The sequence below is a fragment of the Berghia stephanieae genome, chromosome 2, assembly GCF_034508935.2.
Source record: "Berghia stephanieae isolate SIO BIC M18660-M18661 chromosome 2, UCSD_Bste_1.3, whole genome shotgun sequence".
Lineage (NCBI taxonomy): Eukaryota > Metazoa > Mollusca > Gastropoda > Nudibranchia > Aeolidiidae > Berghia > Berghia stephanieae.
Window position 1 is genome coordinate 64,494,723 of NC_088361.1, and position 20,671 is coordinate 64,515,393.

At 33.6% G+C, this 20,671-nt stretch overlaps 1 protein-coding gene across 1 annotated transcript; it reads left to right on the top strand.

Moving 5' to 3' along the window:
* The first annotated feature begins 2,477 nt into the window (after window positions 1-2,477).
* LOC144965341 (uncharacterized) lies at window positions 2,478-19,029 on the top strand. Its single transcript, XM_078900585.1, has 9 exons — window positions 2,478-3,035; window positions 5,031-5,159; window positions 5,869-6,009; window positions 8,988-9,101; window positions 11,200-11,321; window positions 11,897-11,942; window positions 13,600-13,647; window positions 14,533-14,656; window positions 16,818-19,029. The coding sequence occupies exons 1-9, from the start codon at window positions 2,853-2,855 to the stop codon at window positions 18,749-18,751; spliced, it is 2,841 nt and encodes a 946-aa protein (XP_078756711.1). The 5' UTR covers window positions 2,478-2,852; the 3' UTR covers window positions 18,752-19,029.
* The last annotated feature ends 1,642 nt before the right edge of the window (window positions 19,030-20,671 follow it).

The following is a 20,671-nucleotide window of genomic DNA, read 5'->3' on the forward strand; positions in this document are numbered from 1 at the left end:
GATGCTGATCATTGTTATTGTTTTTAGACCGCCAAATAGGTGACTAGATATGACACGATTTTCTCGGTCATATAATATTATAAACCTTTAACTTTAAACGTGGTTTTATGTGTTGGCTCTATTGATCATGCAATTAAACAGTGGTTATATACCGTCGATAGTAAAACCTGTGTAGTTTGCTATGTTTTCTCATCACTCCATTGTTTACATAATGGCAGCTGTTACAGAGGCGTGTTTTTTAGTGTGTCCGATAAATACATTGCACTTTTTAGTTAAAGTGATTAAGCATAATATGTTATGTAAGCAGTTTAATCTCCTGGTTAAGAATTTTAATAGAAGCAAACTTATTTATTTCATTTAAAAGACATACAGCGATTTCAAAATCTCGATTGTGACGTAGCTTTTGTCAACAAGGACAAGAAAAAGAATGAACGACTGACCTAGTTTCTTCAAAATTGATTGTTCCATTTGATGGTTCTCCGTCTGTCAATCTAATAACATTGATGCTTTTTTATTTTAGAAAGACTATAACCATACAGTATGAGTCTCGAGTTATTCACTCAACATGCGATGCATACCCTACATTATTGACAATTACGTCAATTATTGTGTATTTTATTAAAATTAGTTGAATACACATTTCAGTAGTTTTATTTTTGACTCGAAAATTTAAAATTAAGTATATTTTGCCCCTGATATCAACCAATAATCGTAAACCAACGACCCGAAGCCACTTCGAGTACTTATATTTCAACCAAAGCAAACAACCCACAATTCCTGAGCATCTTTCACAAACTTAACATATAATTGAAAAAATACGTAGTGTCATCGCCTGTTCAACAGTCGTGACGTCACTTCCCTCGTAATGACGCATAGTAACTTAATATGTAACTGGTTCTAAACTATCGGAACAATGGCGGGCGCCTTATGAAATACTTCTCCGACGAGCATATAAGTGTATCCAGAGGAGAAAAACATTATAATATCAGATCATGCTTTGACCTTTATACATTCTGATCACATGACATGTGAAATAGTTCTAGCCAGCATGAAGAATAACAAGTACCGATTTTCTTTGTTTAGAGCCAAGCTGCTCGTTGCTGGCCGGACGTGACATCAGACTATTGAATCCTATTAGTAATTTTAAGGAGATAAAAATAGAAGTCGCAAGAGTCAACTTTAGAGATCAACAATTTACTCCCAAAAAGGTTAAAATAACACTTCAAAATCCTTAGACTTATGCACACTGGCATAAAATTTCATTTTCAATAAGTTTTAATGGCTTAGAGATGTTCATGAACCTCTGAAATTAGAGACAAAAGTAATTAATTCTACGAATTTTTCGTAGTAGGCAGGTACTATAGTAGCTCCATTTTCATTTTGAAAATAGCTATCAAATTGAGAAATTAGGGAACAAGCATTGGTGTAAGATAAATATCTGAACACGTGTGTATGAAACAGTGCCAGGCAAAGCAAGATAGAAAATACAAGGGGGGGGGGGGGGGGGGGGGGGGACATCCCAAAAAATCAGTCTTCCTCGACTGGGGATAGAACCTCAGTTCTCCTGATTACCGGTCAGGCGTGCTACCATTACACCAAACTATCGGGGAACTTCTGTGGATGCACGTATGACCGGTAATCAGGGGGTCTGATGTTCGATCCCCTGTCGATGACGGCTGATTTTTTGGGATGGGTTTTCTCTTCTATTTTTCTTTCTTGCTTTGTCTGGCACCTAGGTGTTCTAGTACTCAGTCTGGCATCGTTTCATACATACTTGTTCAGATATTTATCTTACACCAATGCCTGCTACTAATTCCTCAATTTGGTGTTTTCTTATCTTCACTCCTTATTTTGCAAAGAAGAAAATGTCTGAAAACAAATTTGGACCTCTTCCCCGTACTATCTACCCGTTGACGCGAATTACATATTATTTTGTATGATCATTATATTTATTTATCTATGGAATATGCTATTTCGTCATGCTGGGGACCAAAGCATTTTTTCTTTTTCTTTTATTATTATTTTTTTTTTAATTTCGACCCGACTGTAGACTTTGGGAAAGAATTGTGTATAGTTCAATCTTAATATCTTTAATTTACCTAGTCACTATGTCAAAGTTGGAACATATTCTTGAATCAATTGGCAAGGAAAAACATTTCTAAGTTCTTGAAAAATGAATTTGCTCTCATTTCCATTTCCTTGTTTATGTATGGATTTTCAAACTTTAATCCATGATTATCAGAAAACTTATGAATATGATAAGAAAAAATTGATCTAAAAGTTAAAGAAGATTGCATAATTATGAAGGGTTGACTAATAATGATCCTAACAGAATGGTTTGTTCATATTATAAGCTTCTTGGCTCTGCCTGACACCGGACAAAAAATCCATAAAATACCAGACTATTCCTCACTCTCACAACATACCATCCATATCTAGTATGGAATAACTTACCAACCAGAGTTCTTTTTGGAAATAAATCAAATATCGGCTGTCCTTCCCCAACTAACAGCTAGTGCTAACAGCAGATTTTGATGTGATTATTCGACACATTCGGGCCAGACGTTTGAACTTCTTTTAACTTTAAACAAAATAAGTTCTTCAAGCTTCAGCTTTTGTTACTGACAGATAATGCAATGTGTTGAGATTTTTTTGCCTCCTACACAAGGACAACTATTCAGTATAGTAATCCTTGCTCCTACCCTATCTGTTTCAGTGTTGGTGAATTGAAACCACCGACTGACTGATTTCTGATGGCATTCGAGACGAAGTCAGTGTAACTTAGAGACGTCTGAAGACGCATACACCTTCGAGTTTTGTATTGTATATAAATATTTCTGTATATTGACAAAATGCCTTTCAGACCTGCCTTTCAATATCTGCCCACCGCGGGTGTAAGAGCCGACTTCAAAAGGTTGATGAATGAATTCATAACGGCAAAAACTGTCAGGTTTGAACATTTTGCAGAAATGTGGAAGAAGAGAAAGTTCAGCTTTTTGTGTGCTGGTCGATGTACTGATAGAGAAACAAGAGAGGTACCGTATACATTTTTGAAAATAATTTCAATAAAATCCCTTCCCCCCTCCCTTAGAATTAGAAGAAATTCCATAAATAAAATAATAATGGCAACACTCAATACGAAGTGGCAATTCGGATTCGGACTCGAGTCTGAATAATCTCCCGTGGCTATTCGGACTCCAGCGTGCGCATACAGAGGGGAGGACGACACAATGCGGGCAGTAGGCAGAGGGTGGATCTGATAAAGAAATAAAAAAAGAGTTAAGAAATTCTGTTTCACACTGACTCAGCTCATACTCATACCCCTACTACTTTGGACTGTAGAAGTAGAAGGATTTTGCCTGTCTCACACTATCACAATGGTTTTTTTTCTTTGTCCTGATTTTATTTGGACATTGTGTTGTTATGTTGTTGGAATAGCTTTTAATTTATACCACAGTTACTTTGACTGACTTTTGTTACTTTTGAAGAGGTTTAACTCTTTTCCTTTTAATTTCTATCTGGACCCAATTAATCTATGATTTTGTCTTTCTCATCAAATATAGCGGGTTTAGACTAACTCTAACTGTTGATAGTTACTAAAATCATCATTTTGATTTGAATTAATTTTGTGTAATTATCAATAACCAAAATATATTTTTTTTAAAGAACCAAAAACAAACCCCAAACAAACTTTTTAAAAAATATACTGCCATGGTAGACTATTCAGACAGTCGGAATAATCGTTTGATTGTTACATGCGCATTGGAATTTGAGTCCGAATAGCCATGGGAGACTAAATCAGACTCTAGTCCGAATAGCCGCAGCCAATTCAATATGAGAGTGAGAGCCATCTTACACTTTAACTTTAACTAATTAAATCATAAGATCAAAGATGTCGGCATTCTTAAAATTGTACTATTTAAAAAACCCACAATTACTATTACATAAGGCAGAATTTTTGTAGGTTAGCAAACTTTTTCTGCACCTTGGTTGGTGATGTAGGTTAATACACTGTTTTTCTGCTCCGCCTTTGGCATTGTAAATTCTAGTTTTAAATTGTAGTTTAAACCCTGCTTTGTTATTGGTGGTATATGTTTATACAGTGATACTGATAATAAAATATTAATTTTTAAAAGAACAAAGGCGAAAAAAACTCCCAAACCTGTCACAAATACTGATCATAATAAGAAGAAGACAATTGAATGTGATAGTAGTAGAATTAAAACTGATAAAAATAATAATAGTGGGAATATTAATAATAATAAAATAATGACAATGATAAATACATTTTTTTTCTTTTTTCTATAAATTAAGATAGATAAAAACAAATTTTTAAAAATTTGTCCTCGTTGAGAATCAAACCAGTTACCTTTACAACTAGAGTCTAGCACTACGCTACAGAGTCAGCTGGCTAGCAGTACTTGTTTCACATTCAAAGGGACTGAGATCGATCCCGACTGAAGAGGAGGTATTTTCTTACCCTACTGTTCACCCAACATTGCTTGGGTAGCTGGGTCTGCTAAAAATCTGATGGAAAGTACTTAGCCATAGTCTAGAGTCCTTTCACAAGTGTAGCAAACAATTGCTTTTGTCTATTTCATGCTCCAGAAACAGGGATAACGTCCGGCTCCATGGGCCTAATGGCTTTGAACGACTACTTTTTAAAATAGAAAATAAGTACGGCCAAAGGATTGAATTTTTATCATTGAAATCCAAACACATTCACATTTTTAGAAATTGTTTCACACTTGGGTGGTTAGATTGAGCGAGTAAATGGTAAAGCCCCACACTGTTGATGTTTTGTCCAATCCGCAACTGTGTCTATTGCCCAGATAATGTAGAAGTGTAAATTTTTAAAGTATTGCAGTGTAGAAAAATATATAATCAAGACCAAGGTCTGCAAAACGAGTGAAGAAAGTAGCTACATCAATAAATTTGACCGTAATGTAGATTTTTACATTTTTACTCGTTAACAAAATTAAAGAGGCTTGATTTTTTTTCCCCTCAAGAGCTTTTCTTTTAATTTACAGTTTCTAGAGAGATCTCTGCTCATTGCTGTTGAGTTTTTCTTGCCTCCTTATCAGTTCCAAGTCAGAGTTGGTGGCTTGTATCTCCTATATGGAATTTTCATGACTCAGCCCATAGCACCAAAAGTCAAGGTTACGATTTTATTTTTTTATTTTTTCTGTTATTGCAACAATTCTATTTTTAAGTTGATCATTTACTATATTATTGTTTAAGTTAAGCCTAAAAATTTATAGACTTAAGTCTGCTTGCTTATTTTTTTTTTTGTTTTCTTTTTTTTGTCTTCTTTCAATATGTGAATATAAAATCAATAAAAATGTGTACACACACACTATTAAAAGAATTGAAAACTAAAATATTACAGTATAATTCTTTTCCCTCATTTCTCTCTCTATATATATAGCACGTTTCATGGTTTTATCAAGCTATTTTTGCTTCACAAAACTACATTTTATTATATCTCTCACATAGTAGCCATTTGTATTGGTTAATTGGTAGCTATAACTCTTATACTGTATTATTTTAGTTTTTAATTTTTTAATTGTTATTTGCTTACAATATTCATTTCGGCCTAAATTATTGTTTGAATCAGTATAAATCAGTATAATGTTTTAGATGTATTGAATGATAACACTGGGGGTCATTTTTGTTTTAAATCAGAAGTGAATGGTAAAGCTTACATTTAATCGCTCAGAAAATATAGGGATGGAAGTTTATATTATTATTATTACTTTTTAAAATAATTATCGCACTGCAAATAACAATTATAAACTAGCTGCAGTTAACTATGGTTATTTTTTGTAGTTGTTATTTTAAATGAGCTTCTTTTTTATTGATTCTTAGGTTAGATTGACTGTGAGCCAATGGGAGGATACCATTCAATTCCAACAAGAGGCTTGTGATCAACATCATCTTGATGTGGTTTATATTTTCAACAGGATGCTTGAAGAGCATGCCTTCCACTTCTGTTACACACCGACAGAAGTAAGCGTCTGATATAAGCTCTCTCTCTCTCTCTCTCTCTCTCTCTCTCTCTCTCTCTCTCTCTCTCTCTCTCTCTCTCTCTCTCTCTCTCTCTCTCTCTCTCTCCTCTCTCTCTCCTCTTCTCTCTCTCTCATCTTCTCTCTCTCTCTCTTTCTCTCTCTCTTCTCTCTCTCTCTCTCTCTCTCTCTCTCTCTCTCTCTCTCTCTCTCTCTCTCTCTCTCTCTCTCTCTCTCTCTCTCTCTCTCACTTTTCTTTCTTCTCTCTTCTCTCTCACACATACGCAACACATGCAAATGGCGCAAGTGATGTGTCCACATATACAACAGCACAGTGTATCTCCTCATGCAAAGTGATTTACTTTGACATTGGCAGGATTTTATGTGCTAGTTGAGGTGAAAGGGGTGAAATCCATGATGCCAAGTGATGGAGTGGTAGCAGAGAGATCTCTTTTGATCTGATTGCTCTGAATTTGATTATTATGGACACTTCTTTCTTTCATCTGATCTCAATAAACCCTGATCGTCTTCTGTTACTCCCTCTTTCAAGCCGACATTACTTCTCTCATTGTGGTTCATTGCTTCTTCAGATTTCTGGAGTATTCTGAAACAGAGAAGTAAGTGGATATACTAGGCTTTAGTTTTATAAAGCAAATATAAGGTATGCATTACTTTCCGGCAGATGGCATGTTTCTTTTCTTGATTTGTGTCTATTTCATACAACGTCTTTGTTTTTTATTTTATTAATATTTCTTATATCCCAGATCTATAAAATTGATGAGATTTTATTTTGAACATTTAATCAAGTGACACTCCCCCCACTTCAAAAATCTTCAACTGTTCCAGACAGTGTCAAAAATGAGCTATGATACCTCAGCTACCCAACTGTGTTGTGAAAGTTACCTTAACACTAATAAGGTTTGGTCAGTTACCGTGACAAGTAAACTAGAATATTTTATTTTTCCACCCATGGATGGATAATTGATGCAACACTGTTCAGGGCCGTGATATTGCTTATTGATTTTTTTTTAGACTTGATTAAAATCCTCCTCTTCACATATTCCGATTACTTACCTGGTGTCAAAAATGATGAATAAGTGGCTAAAGATTACAAGAAGTGCGAAGTCCTCAGTTAATCACCTAATTGACGACAGTTGATAATCATGCAATATGCATGAGGCATAAAAAAACAACAATATTGTTCTAAACAACAAAAATATTTAAGATGATAAATACATTTTTTGTTTTAACATTGCAGACTAAATTTATGTTTGCTTTGAGGTTGACATCAACTTGCCACAATTAGACCATCACTAGAATATGGAATAGCAGCCTGGGAAATGCACAAAAGCCTAGATGGGAAAACTAAATAAGGTCCAAAACCAGAGCCTAATATGCACCACTGGAGGAATTTAATCAATGCCAATCGTACAAATGGGAAACACTAAATGGTGTTGAGTCATTGGCAGAAAGAAAGAACAAAAGAATTCTGGTACAGTTTATAAAGATAAAAGCATATCCAAAACAACCAATTCATGTAGGGTAAGGTGGGGGAATTCCACGCTTACATTCATTATATCTAGCTTTTTGCAGAAAGAATGCAAAAAGACCCTTGGAAACTGTTCAACGTTTTAACTGCCTTTGATTTCTATTTCCTGTTTGAACACAAGAAGCAGCCACTTTTACTTGTTGAATTCTGACAATTTTTCAAGTTTTTACAAGCCCATTGTTTTCAAATATGGCAAAATGTTAAATATTCTTCAACTTTGAAGCTCAAGCTAGAAATGCTTAATCATTCTTCGGATATATAACATTTTCCCCCAAACCTGTTCTAGATGCCTTAACTAAGATGCTGTGCCTATTTTAGATACATAAAGGTCAGGGAAATTCCACACCCTACAAGTTTCGAATTTCTCATGTCTTTTTTTGTGAAAATATTTGATTCAAATCCTATGTCAACAGTTTTATTTTACTAGGAGACTGGGATCATCTTAATGTGCTTGAATGATTGGGGTTTTTTCGACTTGCCAATCACTAAGGGTGTTAGTTTGTCGCTTCCGTCCATGGTGGTGGTGAGTAGTACAGTGAGGCGACTCTTGGACTTCTTCCCACTGGTGCACGTCTTGTCCTTTAAAGCCAGAGTCATGTGGGAATCTACATTAAATGGCCAAATGGAGAAATGCAAGAAAAGCATAAGGCAACAGAAGCTCTCTTCACCAACTATAAAGCTGAGGCATCGGCAACCAAACCAGGGATACAGATAATCATGGAATCAAACAACTCTGTCAATGCCTAAGTAGTCTTCCTTACAGATGCCAAACAAGTATTAGACACTTCAAACTACACAATGCAAACAGATCTGATCATGAAAGTGCAAAGCTAATGAAATTAAATCAAATAGCAAAAGGAGTGAGACTTTAATAGATTCCTGGCCATGGCAGCATCATAGAAAATGAAATATCAGATACTTTGGCCAAAATGTGATCTGAGGAAACACAAGATGAACATTTTTATGAAGTTGATGAAATCAAGTCAATCATTAAGGCCCAAGCTAAGACCAACTGGTACAAGATGTACCTGAGCTTCAGTAAAAGTGACCCAGTCATACTTCTAAATAGAAAAGTCCAGTCTGTGATCATGCCACAATTGCCTGAAACACCACATGCACAAGGTTTTTCAAAATAGGAGAAAAAGGCATGTGTAATTGTGTGAAGGAGAAGACGCTCACCACACCATGTACTCCATACGTAATCAAAGTTTGCAACAGTAAGAGAGTATTTATGGCCTGGTACCACATCTCTGCAGACTAAACTGGAATGAGCCCATGACAAAGCTGAGGACGAAAATGGCATTCTTTCACCAATAAGCTGTTCAAACATGAATACAATATGAGGAGGAACGAAAAAGAATTTGATAAATTACCATGAGACATTTTCAAACTCTTTCATTATTTATATATTTAAACCATCATTTTTTTCACAGATGAATGAAAGAACTCTGAACCCTGAAAGAGAGGATGATGAAGTCAATCTTGCAGATGACATGAAAGTTGAGCAGCGTGAAATTGATCGGCTCTTTAATTATGAATCCATGGAAGTTAGTTTGTAAATCAATTGAATAAATGATCTTTATTATTATTATTATTATTATTATTATTATTATTATTATTATTATTAATATTATTATTAATATTATCATCATTATTATATTCTGTTTCGTAATTCATATCCAAACTTAGAGATTTTTCTCTTTAGAACTGTCTTTTGTTTGGTACTTATGTTTTGCATATATATCTATTCCATATACCCGTGGCCAAACAAAAATATATTCCCAATTTGAAAAAACCCACAGATATTAAGAATTTTGCTTATTTGTGCTGTATTATAAACATTTACAGTTATTAATTTCAAATTCCAGATGCTTTAAAGTACAATTTCATAACCTAAAATGATTATATTAAGTATTTTTAACTTAATGTACTGTAGACACTAAATTTTTGTCTTCTGTTACAATTTGAGTTTGTTTGTTTTTTAAAATCAAACTTTAAGAGGAAAACATTTTCAATTATGGATATTAAATTCGGAAATTTATTTTTCTTCTTTTGTCGTGGTAGCCGTGTAAAATGTCACTGTAATGCAACAAATAGTTTTAAAAGATAAACATCTCTAAGCTTGGATATGAATTATGAAACACTCTAATAATAATATAATAATAATGATGATGAAAATAATACTAATAATAATAATTATTATTATTATCATAATCATTATTGTTATTGTTATCGGTATTATTAATTTACCATCAAAAAATGTGTTAAATCGGTTTTAATTAAGTTCATAAGTCTGATTTTTATTTGATAAATTATGTAGGTATCGTAAAGCCTCTTTACTTTATACAGCCATGTAAAATTGATGAAAAGATTAATTTGACCTATTTTGCCCAGGGTTCAATCATTATAAAACATTCAAGACCTGTGCTATTTTTATTGCAGCTGGCATCATATTAGTTGACAGTCAGTTGTAGGCGGCTACAACTAAAAGGTCATCTAATTCCTTTAGTGGCATTGGGAAACTTGGCATTTATTAATGACATTCTACATGTCAGTTAACAATAAAGATGAAATTTTGCATGTTGGAGACTACTTTAAATTTTGAAGAGAGTTCAGATTTTAAAATCAGATCGTATCGTTTATGGGCTAATAGGCTTTTAAAACCTTTAAATGCTCTGTGAAACTTTCATACATAAGTACAATTTTCAAAATTATATAAAAAACATTCATTGTTAATTTGACTATTTTGAGTCTATAATCACTATTTCGAACTATTAATTATCTAATACACAAATAAGTGTCATAGCCAAGATTCTTAGTATAATTTTCACTATTAACATTCATTTGGCATTCATTAAACATACAAACGTTTCAATTAAATAATATACAAAATGCAAATAATGTTCAATGTCACTGGTACATTTTTGATCAAAATCAAATATTATATTGGTAAGTTCTCTTTCAACTTTAATGGTTGACTTCCCTCGACACTGTGGGTAGTACTCTAAAGTGGTATCAAAGACATAGTTCAAACACAACTTGCGTCAATAACAATTAAATCTGACAAATGTGTCCAGTTTTGTTCAGTTGGACATAGTGTGAAAGAGTCTGTGACAAAGTAGTCCATATGAATTATTGATAATTACAGTTATAAGATATGTGATATGGCTGACTTTAATGTAACCACAGAGATATGTGCAAAAATACAATTTTAATTCAGATTGTCTCTATTACAAGATAGCGTAATTAAGGCTATATGCAGGAATGTGGTCTTGTGGTATGACACTCACTTTTGGATCGGAAATACTGTCTAACAGTGTCATGTCTCATTCTACATGTTACGTATTGCTGTTGGTCAGGGACCATTTTTAAAGCACTTGAAACACGTTTTGTGGATATGAAAGCTCAAATTTTATTTTGTTTTTTTCAAATTTTTATATTGCTCTATTAAGTACACAGTAAAAAATATAGCTGGTTATATGGTAAAGAAGCAAGACAAAAAGAATATTTGTGAAGGGAAAAAATCTGTTAGACGAGAGTTATTGCGCAATTTGGGCTATTAAAAGCTGGTTGACAGATGGTAACTAACAATATCATTTTCTGTTGATTTTGATTCATCCATTCTGCATTTTAATTTTTTTACAGCAACTTTCATACCTTTTGGACCATTACCGTCAGATGAAAATTAGTATGTCTGGTCGTAATGCCACCAAACCAGACAAGTCTCTGGATGTTGTTCAAGGGTCCATGGTAGAAGATATAGTTGCGTAAGTTTCTTGCCCATTTTGATGTCATAAGTCTGTGACATCATCACTTATGATAATGTTATATTTTTCTTATAGTAATGATAGTTATGATTATGATGATCATAATAATAATAAAAATAATACTAATTAATATAATAATAATAATAATTATAATAATAATAATAATAATAATAATAATAATAATAGAAGTTGGAGTAGTGATTATAATGATAGTCATAACTTCTTCCGAGTCTTCACCATTTGATTTATAATGAAAAGGGCGAGATGGTAAGTGATTTGGCATTGCCGAATTCAAGCCCTTTTATTGGGAACTTCTATTTGTGCCTTGGGCAAGTTTATTAGTGCCGTATTAGTGCCACTTGGAAAATGTTTGATGGGATATCTGTGAATATCATTTCATGGTATGCCTTGGTGGAGTCATCCTAGAATTTATATCAAACAATGTCTGATAATTGCAATTTTTAAAACATTCTTATAATGAACTTATTTAGATTGTCTCATATTTCAAGAAATGATGTTGCATTTTATTCTTGATTCTCAACTGATTATCTGTTTGCTTATTTGTTTAAATACAGATTACTGCAATCTTTCAAGGAAAGTTGTTCAAATATTTACAAGCATGTAAGTTGAACTTTCTTGTTACCATCAGAACCTTTTCCCCCAAGAATGAATAACATTGTAAAGAGGTATAGGCGTCATTCTAAATGTTAATACTTTGAATTATAATTGCACTCTGATCATTCAGTGAAAATCTCAGATTTTGTGTTTGTGTGAGAGGGGGGGGGGGGTATTTTTTTTTTCTTACATTAATAATTAATGCATGTTTGACTCAAATTGAATCAAATGCTATGCACCATAATTTTTAGCATCAAAGGGTTTAGAAAAGCCCGCATATTTCATATTAAAAGCTTTAGGATTTTGTAAGTCCTTTTTCAGTAAGGTTTGTTTTAAAGGTTATACTTTTGAACTGAGACTGTTATAGGAATAAAGATGATAGAGTCTTTTAAATTGATATATAAACCCTTGAAATCTCTTGCTGGGTGGGGTTCCTGACCTCCCATAGTGGGCAGAGAGGCACTTACTGTGTCATCTATCCCCCTATATCTATTTTCTAACTTGCTTTCTGTCTTTGTCTTGGAATGAGATTACTTGGTTTTGTCCTGGCCCTGACCGGATACCCTGGCTGAGAGGGAAACAGTCAAATATATAGTTAGTTTTGGGGGATGATATCTTTTTCTCTGTTATGTACTGTTATTTTGTTTTATTCTTAACATACAATTATAAACAGTTGAGTGTATTCCTCATAGTGGGGACTTGTGCTGGTGTCTGGGTGAGACTTTTAGGTGTTTTCAAACTAAGTACACTGATAATGTGCTCTTGGAATATACATCTGTTACCTATTTGAACCTTTTCAAGTCCCTTTAAGTGTACATCTTGAATGTTTTTACTATCCAATTTTCTTCCTTTTTTTTTCTGGCGCTGATATGACCCAAATTTGTTGCAAATACCGTAAAACCCTTTGAAACAAACAAATCTCTTGGTTGTATCACAAAATAGATGTATGCTAGAGTTGGATTAAACTAAGGTTTCTCCCAATGTCAAGCTTTTTAGCTGATGACGCATCAAATAGAAGTTTTGGGATTTCATGACAACAAATTTCGAGATATACATAGAATTTGTTGGTATTTTAGCAAGATGAGCAATGAATTAAGTTGAAGTTGTTTTGGGTTTGTTTTTTTACAGTCACTGTAATGAGCCCCATTGTTATATTATGCTTTTCATGTTTGTTAGTACTTGTCTGTTTGTGGTAAGATGGAATTTCTCTGCTGGGTTGGTTTTCAAAGAACACATATTATTAGAATATCTAAAAAAAAAACGTGCTGTCTTGCTTGTAATGTTTCACTTTTTATCTGATATCCAAATGCAGTGATTTAATCCCCCTGGTGTGATTTAAGACCTGTAATCTGTACCCAACTTCATTTGTTTAATTGCAAATTGATAAAATTGGCTTTCATAATTATCAAGTGAAATTTAATTGGATCCCCTTCATAATAAAGAGTTGTTTTTTTTCATAATTTTTTTTCTTCTTTCTTTTCAACTGGTGTATGTCTGAGCATCTGACTAGTCAGAGCGAACTGATTGTCCAGACCAGGCCATTTTAATACTCACCTCCCACAATTTAAAAAAAGCAATGATTATCACTTGACTCTCAATTGAACAATGCATTTTGATATACATTAATTATTTTTTTTTTTTCTAAAACATTATATTTCTATAGGGAGCAGCTCATCCTGACACATCAAGAGAGGCTGGACCCTCCAGATCTGTAAGCTCTTTGAAGTTCATTTTGATATTTAATTTTGTTTTGTATTTCATTGATTAAATTTAATGTCGCACATATCGAGCTTTCCAAATAAAAAGAAATTGATAAATATTGATATTTCAGATATTTTAATTTAACTACTCTACTTAACTAATTTTCAGACTTTTTTTTTTCACCTTTTTTTTACGTTGATATGATGTTGATGGGGAAAGAGCTTATAATTCTGATTACAATTAAGACTTTGTATAATTTCAATAAAATATTAGCCGTTTGAATTGGGTTTAATTTTGCTGCAAGCCAGGATGCTGATCTCATCTGTTGTTGATTGGATGCAATGTGATAAATGATGAACCTGAGAAATCACAAAAAACATAGAATCCAGTTCAATCTCATTCAATCCGGAAATTTTTAACATTGTTGTGTTTCTATTTTTTACCATTTTTTTTTATTCGAGTTTAGAATTTAGTCATAATCTGTGATCCAATTGCCTCAAAAAATATGCCAAACAAAACTGCTTTTTTTTTTTTTGTTTGTTTTGTTTTTGTTTCAGTGATTTTAGTTTTACAAAGCAACCAACACCACAAAACGTGCACCATAGCAACATTTTGAAAAATATCAACCTTAATAACAACTGATGTCTGTGATATGACTCTCCTGTATACCTAATTTATCACCCCATGTATGTCGAGAAGTCCATAGTTGATATTTTTAGTCATTCCAGCATTTATTCCCTGGTCATAATATGATAATGAATCGTTTCCATTCTATTTTATTTCATGTAAAAGATGTGCACTTCAGCTAAGTTTTTAGTCCTAAGTCTCAGCTCATGAGCGACTCTAACTTATTATTGATGTTCACTCCATTTTTATATTTCTATTTTGTGTACAGGAGCAGAGTATTTTAAGTAAAAGGCATGCACTTAAGTCCAAAATTTATGGGGAAGTTGATGTACATAGTCCAGTCAAGAAATTTGATCCTGATGCTCCTAGTTCTTCACAACAAAAAAATAAAGGTAAGTTCTTTTTCAATTATTCGGGATGCCTATAATCCTTTAGTTGACCTCGAATATCCCAATGAATTAACCTCCTTGGCTTGGGAATGGGGAACCAAACCAATGACCACCTGACCATGGGATAGATGTGCTACCATTACAATAAAGGGGTGACACAGTGGTTGGTATAATGTTTATATTCTTCTCAGAGTGTTTTTCACCATGAACTCTTTTTCACACTTTTTACAAACAAGCATTGAACACAAAAAACACAGTGTCATCCAAAGTATTGTCCCAACCATCTTAAAAGTTTGATTTTGAACAGTGGCTCTTTCCAGATTTTTCATTTCATATTTTCAGCTTTAAAAAATATATGCAACGTGAAGCGCACCCTCATGTTTTTGCCATTGTCTTTTTGTGATCAATGGTTATAAAAGTTGTGGAAAAGAGATCACAGCAGAATATGAATATTCTATGTAAAGAATATGAACATTATGTGCAACAGGGGAGGAATCTGGTTGTCTGATAGCTGTACAAGAAAGTATAAAGCTATAAAACACCCAACTGTGACAGCGATAAAGTTTAATCCATGATACCTCAATTGTAATGTAAATAAAATAGAGAGAGAATTTCCGCTTAAATACGGATCAATAGAAATGAACGATTAAAACATTTCAGGCTCAATCTCTTTCTTTTTGATCAAGACAAATGTTACCTTCATTGAATAATTAAGGGGGCTTTCTGTATTTTAACTTTATAAAATTGTACAGTTTATTAAAAATCCATGCTCAGTCATAAATAAGTGTAACACACTTTTATTTGTAATAATAATAATAATAATAAAAATAATAATAATAGTGATGATGGTGATAATAATAATGATAATGGTGATATATGTGTTATATTATGATTTTTATTATGACCAGACCCGACTGTAGAATTATATTGCTTTGTTTCATATTGCATGTTTGCGTGGTTGTATGTTTGAGTGAAAGTTGCCACATTACTGTTAAGCGTTTTGAGCTTGTTGATATATAGGGTAAGGCGCTATATATAGACATGCCTGTGGGTGGCCTAGTCACCCCAGTCTTTGGTCAGCCTTCAGGGGGTGAATTAGGTCACCCCCCACCTGGAGCTAATTGGGAATGGATAGATTATAAATTAGTTTTTCAACTTATTGCACCTTTTAAAGCATTTACAAATAAGATCTAACATTAACTTACTTGTCCAGACTAAAGTTTAAAGTAAACGAAACAAGTCTAAATATCACCACCACAATGTTGGATGATGAATGGGTTGGCAGAATTTTTTTTCTTTGAGACAGTTACTAAAAATTTTAAAATAATAAATCTTTTAATGCTGTTAACGTGCTTAAATGAATTATTTGAATGCACAGAAACTTCTTTTCCAGACAGGGGTCCAAGTCACCTCAATATCTGATGACATGGAAAGGCCACCATCTTGATTTATTGACCAATTTACTTCAAATATTACAAACAAATATCAATGCGAGTGAAATTTGGAATTGTAATTTGCTGGAAAAGATTTAAACTGTCAACAACTTGTTTTAAGATGAGCTGAGATTAATTCCTTTAACAGTTTTCACTTTTTTAGGCCATTGTGATATATTTCTGATCAAACCATTAAGAGCAAAATAATTGATTTTAGACGATAGGAGACAATGGTGATGATTGATTTAAGATAATTTTGTTTCAGTCAAGTCATTGCATTGTTTGGTTTATTTGAAATAAAATCATTGGTAAAACTTGGGTTTGTTTTAGGTCATGTTATTTTAAAGAATGTTTTCTGATGCTAAAATATTATAACTATCCTAAAAGAAACACATTATTACGAAATCAAATAAAACATGGTCATTCATCATGTCACCTCCCCTCCCCCTATAAAAAATCTTGAATTGTCTGTTATTGACAGTTTATTAATACAATTTTCTTCTACTTATCAAATATTCGTCATTTGTGCTATAATTTGCCATTATATATGACATAGTGATTAGTTTTCTCTCTAATGGATCGAAAAGTTCTGAGATATGATTTTGAGATCTCCCAAATTCTCTTAATTATGTCAAACTATATAAACGCTCAAAAGGCTTTTTACAATGCTGTTTTACTTATTTATGTGTTTATTTAAGTTCTGAAGTCCCTCTTTTTCTTTTACTTTGCAGTCCCTAAAATTTCCAAGTCACCATCAAAGAAATCGACTGTAAGATTTACAGATGAAGAAAAGGAAGATGTCTTGGAGCAATTTGTCTCACCAACAGGAACAAAACGTTCTCGTGGACGTCCTAGGAAGCAAACACCCTCCTTCGAATCTATGCTTCAAATATTACAAAAAAGTCAAAATATCAGTGATAAAGATATGGGTAAAGATGTGGAAGAATCTAGTCCTTTACTAAAAAGAGGAACAAAGCAAGCTCAAGGGAGAGGGAGAAAATCAAAAGGTCATCGAGATTCTTCTCTAGACAAAAGTTTGAAAGAAGAAAATGGTATGGAAATAATTTTGTTTCCTTCCTCTCCAACCTCAGGGCAATCAAATGACAATAACACGGGTAGCGTTCAGCTCAAAGATTCTGTAACTCAAATTAGTTTTGATGGTGATGGTGATGATGATGATGATGATCATCATAATGCAACACCTTCAAGCAAAAGGGGTAATACACCAAAAAGAAAGAAAATAATGAATGAATCTGACACGAGTTTAGAAAACAGACGAACATCCTCGAGAAAGAAGAAGCAAGCTAAAAAATTCTCCCCCACTTTATCAAATAATAAAAGCAAAAATAAACGCAATGCTTCATCTGAAAATTCCAGTCAACTTTCAAATTCAATGACCCAGTCTGATGGTATTATCACCATAGGTGATAATGAGGATTATAATGATGACATAATTGTCTCAGAAGATAAGAATTTACCTGGAATATTAGCTAAAAGACAGTTGAAGCCACCTGCTGATAGAAAAAGGATGGTACCAAGTAAATCAATAATTTCTGACAGCTCACCAATCAGGTCAAAAGTTCAAGTCATTAGTAATGGATTAGAAAAACAAAACAAAAGAGTCATTGGTGATCCTGAAACTGCAGGCAGTGGAAGTTTGAAGGCAACTTCAGGTAAGGAATTGTTCGATTCGAGGAAGTCTATTCATAAACATAAAGCTGAATCACATTTTGAATCCTCTAAAAATGAAAACATCAAGTCTAAAGAAAATGGAAATTTACAGAATTCGCCAAAAGAAGGAAAAGTTAGGGTTGCTTACACAACTGATTACACGGTGAAGAAAGAATCTCATTCATCAAACGAGCCAGTTCTTAAATTGAATCCAAAGAATTCCTCTGTTTTATTTAATTATCAGCCATTATTAGAAAGTGGTTCTAGAATACCTGATCAAATACAGCAAAAGCGTCCACGAGGTCGGCCGAGAAAAACAGGTCAAAAGGAAAGCACAGCCCCCAAAACCCAAAAGAGAAAAATAGGTTCAATAGCTTCTGCTACATATTCAAATGGAGAAAATGCACAGGGAGGTGGGAAGGATCAGTCGTCTAAACAGAGATTTTCCCCACAGAAGGTTGTTCAAAACTTTAAGCATGTTTTAAATGATGATTTGGCTAATCCTAAGAAAGCTAAAATGTCCTCAGAACCTGCTGGTAATGTGAAAAATGTTAAACAAAAGACTGTGAATGTAACCCAAACTCCTCTCTCTAATATATTGGGAGGGAAATCCATGGGGCAGACTGGAATTGAAGGTAAAAAACCTATTAAATATATCAAGATTGTTGCCAAGAGCAAGGCAGAAGCTGAGGAGGTTTTGAAATCAATTGAAAAACAGAGAGAAAGTGGAAATAAACTCCTTTCCAATTTGCCATCGGGTTTTGTGCAATCCATTTCCGTTGAATCACATTTGCCAAAATCGAAAACTGTGAAAAAGAGAGGAGAGACGAGTTTAAAGGAGATATCTGATCGGGCCAGTGAACCTGTACTAATTGATGATTCGGTTAATCCTTCTAGTGCTGGTGATAGTAAAAGAGATAGTAATAAAGAATCAGGGATAAATGAACAGAAAACTCTAAAGGTACCAGAAAAATTGGTATACGTCTCTGTATAATTTATCAGTTAACAGTTCAAAGTGATTTCACATTTTTAAATCACTGGTCACGTTGTTTTTCATTTTATTTTGGTGATCAATGGTTAATTTTACCCTTTACCATGTATTGACTTAAAGGAAACCTGGGCTTACATTCTGCCGGGTCTTATTTTAATAAAATCTACACTGTTTCAAACAAATATTATTTTGGATAATGATTCATTTGTGAGTCAATGAGGATTAGAATTAGATCTTGTATATCTGTGTTGAATTGTAATTAAAAATATACATAGATTTAAGAATAGTATTCCCGTAATTCATTCCCCTTGTAAATTTGTATTCAGTGACTCTTTCAATGGAATATTGCTGACCTCTCATAGTGGGCAGAGAGGTACTTACTGTGTCTACGATACCCCTGTATCTGTTTTCCAACCTGCTCTCTTTGTCTTGGAATGAGATTACTTGGTTTTGTCCTGGCCCTGGCCGAATACCCTGTCTGAGAGTGAGAGGGAAACGGTCAAATATATAGTTAGTTTAGGGAGATGATATTTTTTTTCCTTGTATATCATCTCTGTTATGCACTGTATTATGTTATGTATACGTATTATATATGATTTGTAAACAATTGATTGTATTCCTCACTGTCAGTTTTGAAATGATATAGTTTTGTGTATTGTAATTTTAGTTCTTGATTTGTTGATTACTGACTTAGAAAGGTACTGGAGATACACTCCAACACGGATTCCTCAAACTCATTCGAATGTCCCGAATATTTTCTTTATTATTCTTTGTTATAATTCCATTCCTTCCTCGAACTAATTCACCCAGCCAGTGTAAAATAATTAATAATGTTTTTTTTTAATGTGATGATTTACTATGGCATTGACTGCGTATTTGTTTATCGTATCTATCTGCACTGCATGTGTGTGTATACAATATGATACACTACACATGCAGACACACATCCACTTACACACTCCATCACTGTTTCGCATAACCAACACCTCTCCGCTTATTCTTAGCACTTCGCCATTCGTTATATTTTCAATGCCACACACCATGATTAGCTACGACGGTAAATGAATGTTGTAACATATAGCAACACCCTCCCCCCTGTCCCCCCAACACACACACACACACATAAACAATTTGTAATATGTCATATATAAATTTATCTCCCTCAGCATATCAATGAAATAATTAAATAATACAGTTCCCTTTTTCATCTTCAAGCTGAAATTTGACTTAGGGTCTATTCCAAGGGAAGACTGAATAACCAAAGTGAAGACCTGTAAATGAGCTCTATAAAAATTGACTGAGACTGAAACTGAACCTTACTGAAACTCTTCGTATCGTATCAGAAGAATCCAAAGAATCGAGATGAATAGTAAACAGCAAGCTCACTTGAGCAAAACAATGGCAGAAAACTAATTTACGTGGGAATTAATTAGGCTACTTACAATTGTTTCTTATAATTAGGTACCCACATCAGTGAAGAAATGGTCAACCAGTTTATTTACAACGTGAGGCAATCGAGATGTGCTTGTAGCAATCATATAACTTTCGATTTGAAGGTGTCTTCATAACGCACTTCTTGGGTGGGGTTCCTGACCTCCCATAGTGGGCAGGGAGGTGCATGCTGTGTCTTCTGTCCCCCCATACCCGTTTTCCAATCGTTTCCTGTCGTCTTGGAATGAGATTACTTAGTTTTGTCCTGATCCTTGCTGGAGTTCCTTGGCTGGGAGGGAAACAGTCGAATGTATAGTTATAGTTTTGGGAGATGATATTTTTTTCATTGTAAATCATCTCTCTGTTATGCATTGTATTATGTTTATTTTACATATTATATATGATTTGTAAACATTTCAGTGTATTCCTCTTAGTTGGGACATGTGCTTGTGTCTGGATGAGACTTATAGGTGATCTCAAACTAAGTACATT

Excerpts from the sequence above, each read along its gene's own strand:
- LOC144965341 (XM_078900585.1), top strand. The coding sequence starts at position 2,853 with ATGCCTTTCAGACCTGCCTTTCAATATCTGCCCACCGCGGGTGTAAGA. Across the intron at positions 5,160-5,868 it reads CCATAGCACCAAAAGTCAAG|GTTAGATTGACTGTGAGCCA; the intron begins GTTACGATTTTA and ends ATTGATTCTTAG. Across the intron at positions 14,657-16,817 it reads TTCACAACAAAAAAATAAAG|TCCCTAAAATTTCCAAGTCA; the intron begins GTAAGTTCTTTT and ends TTTACTTTGCAG.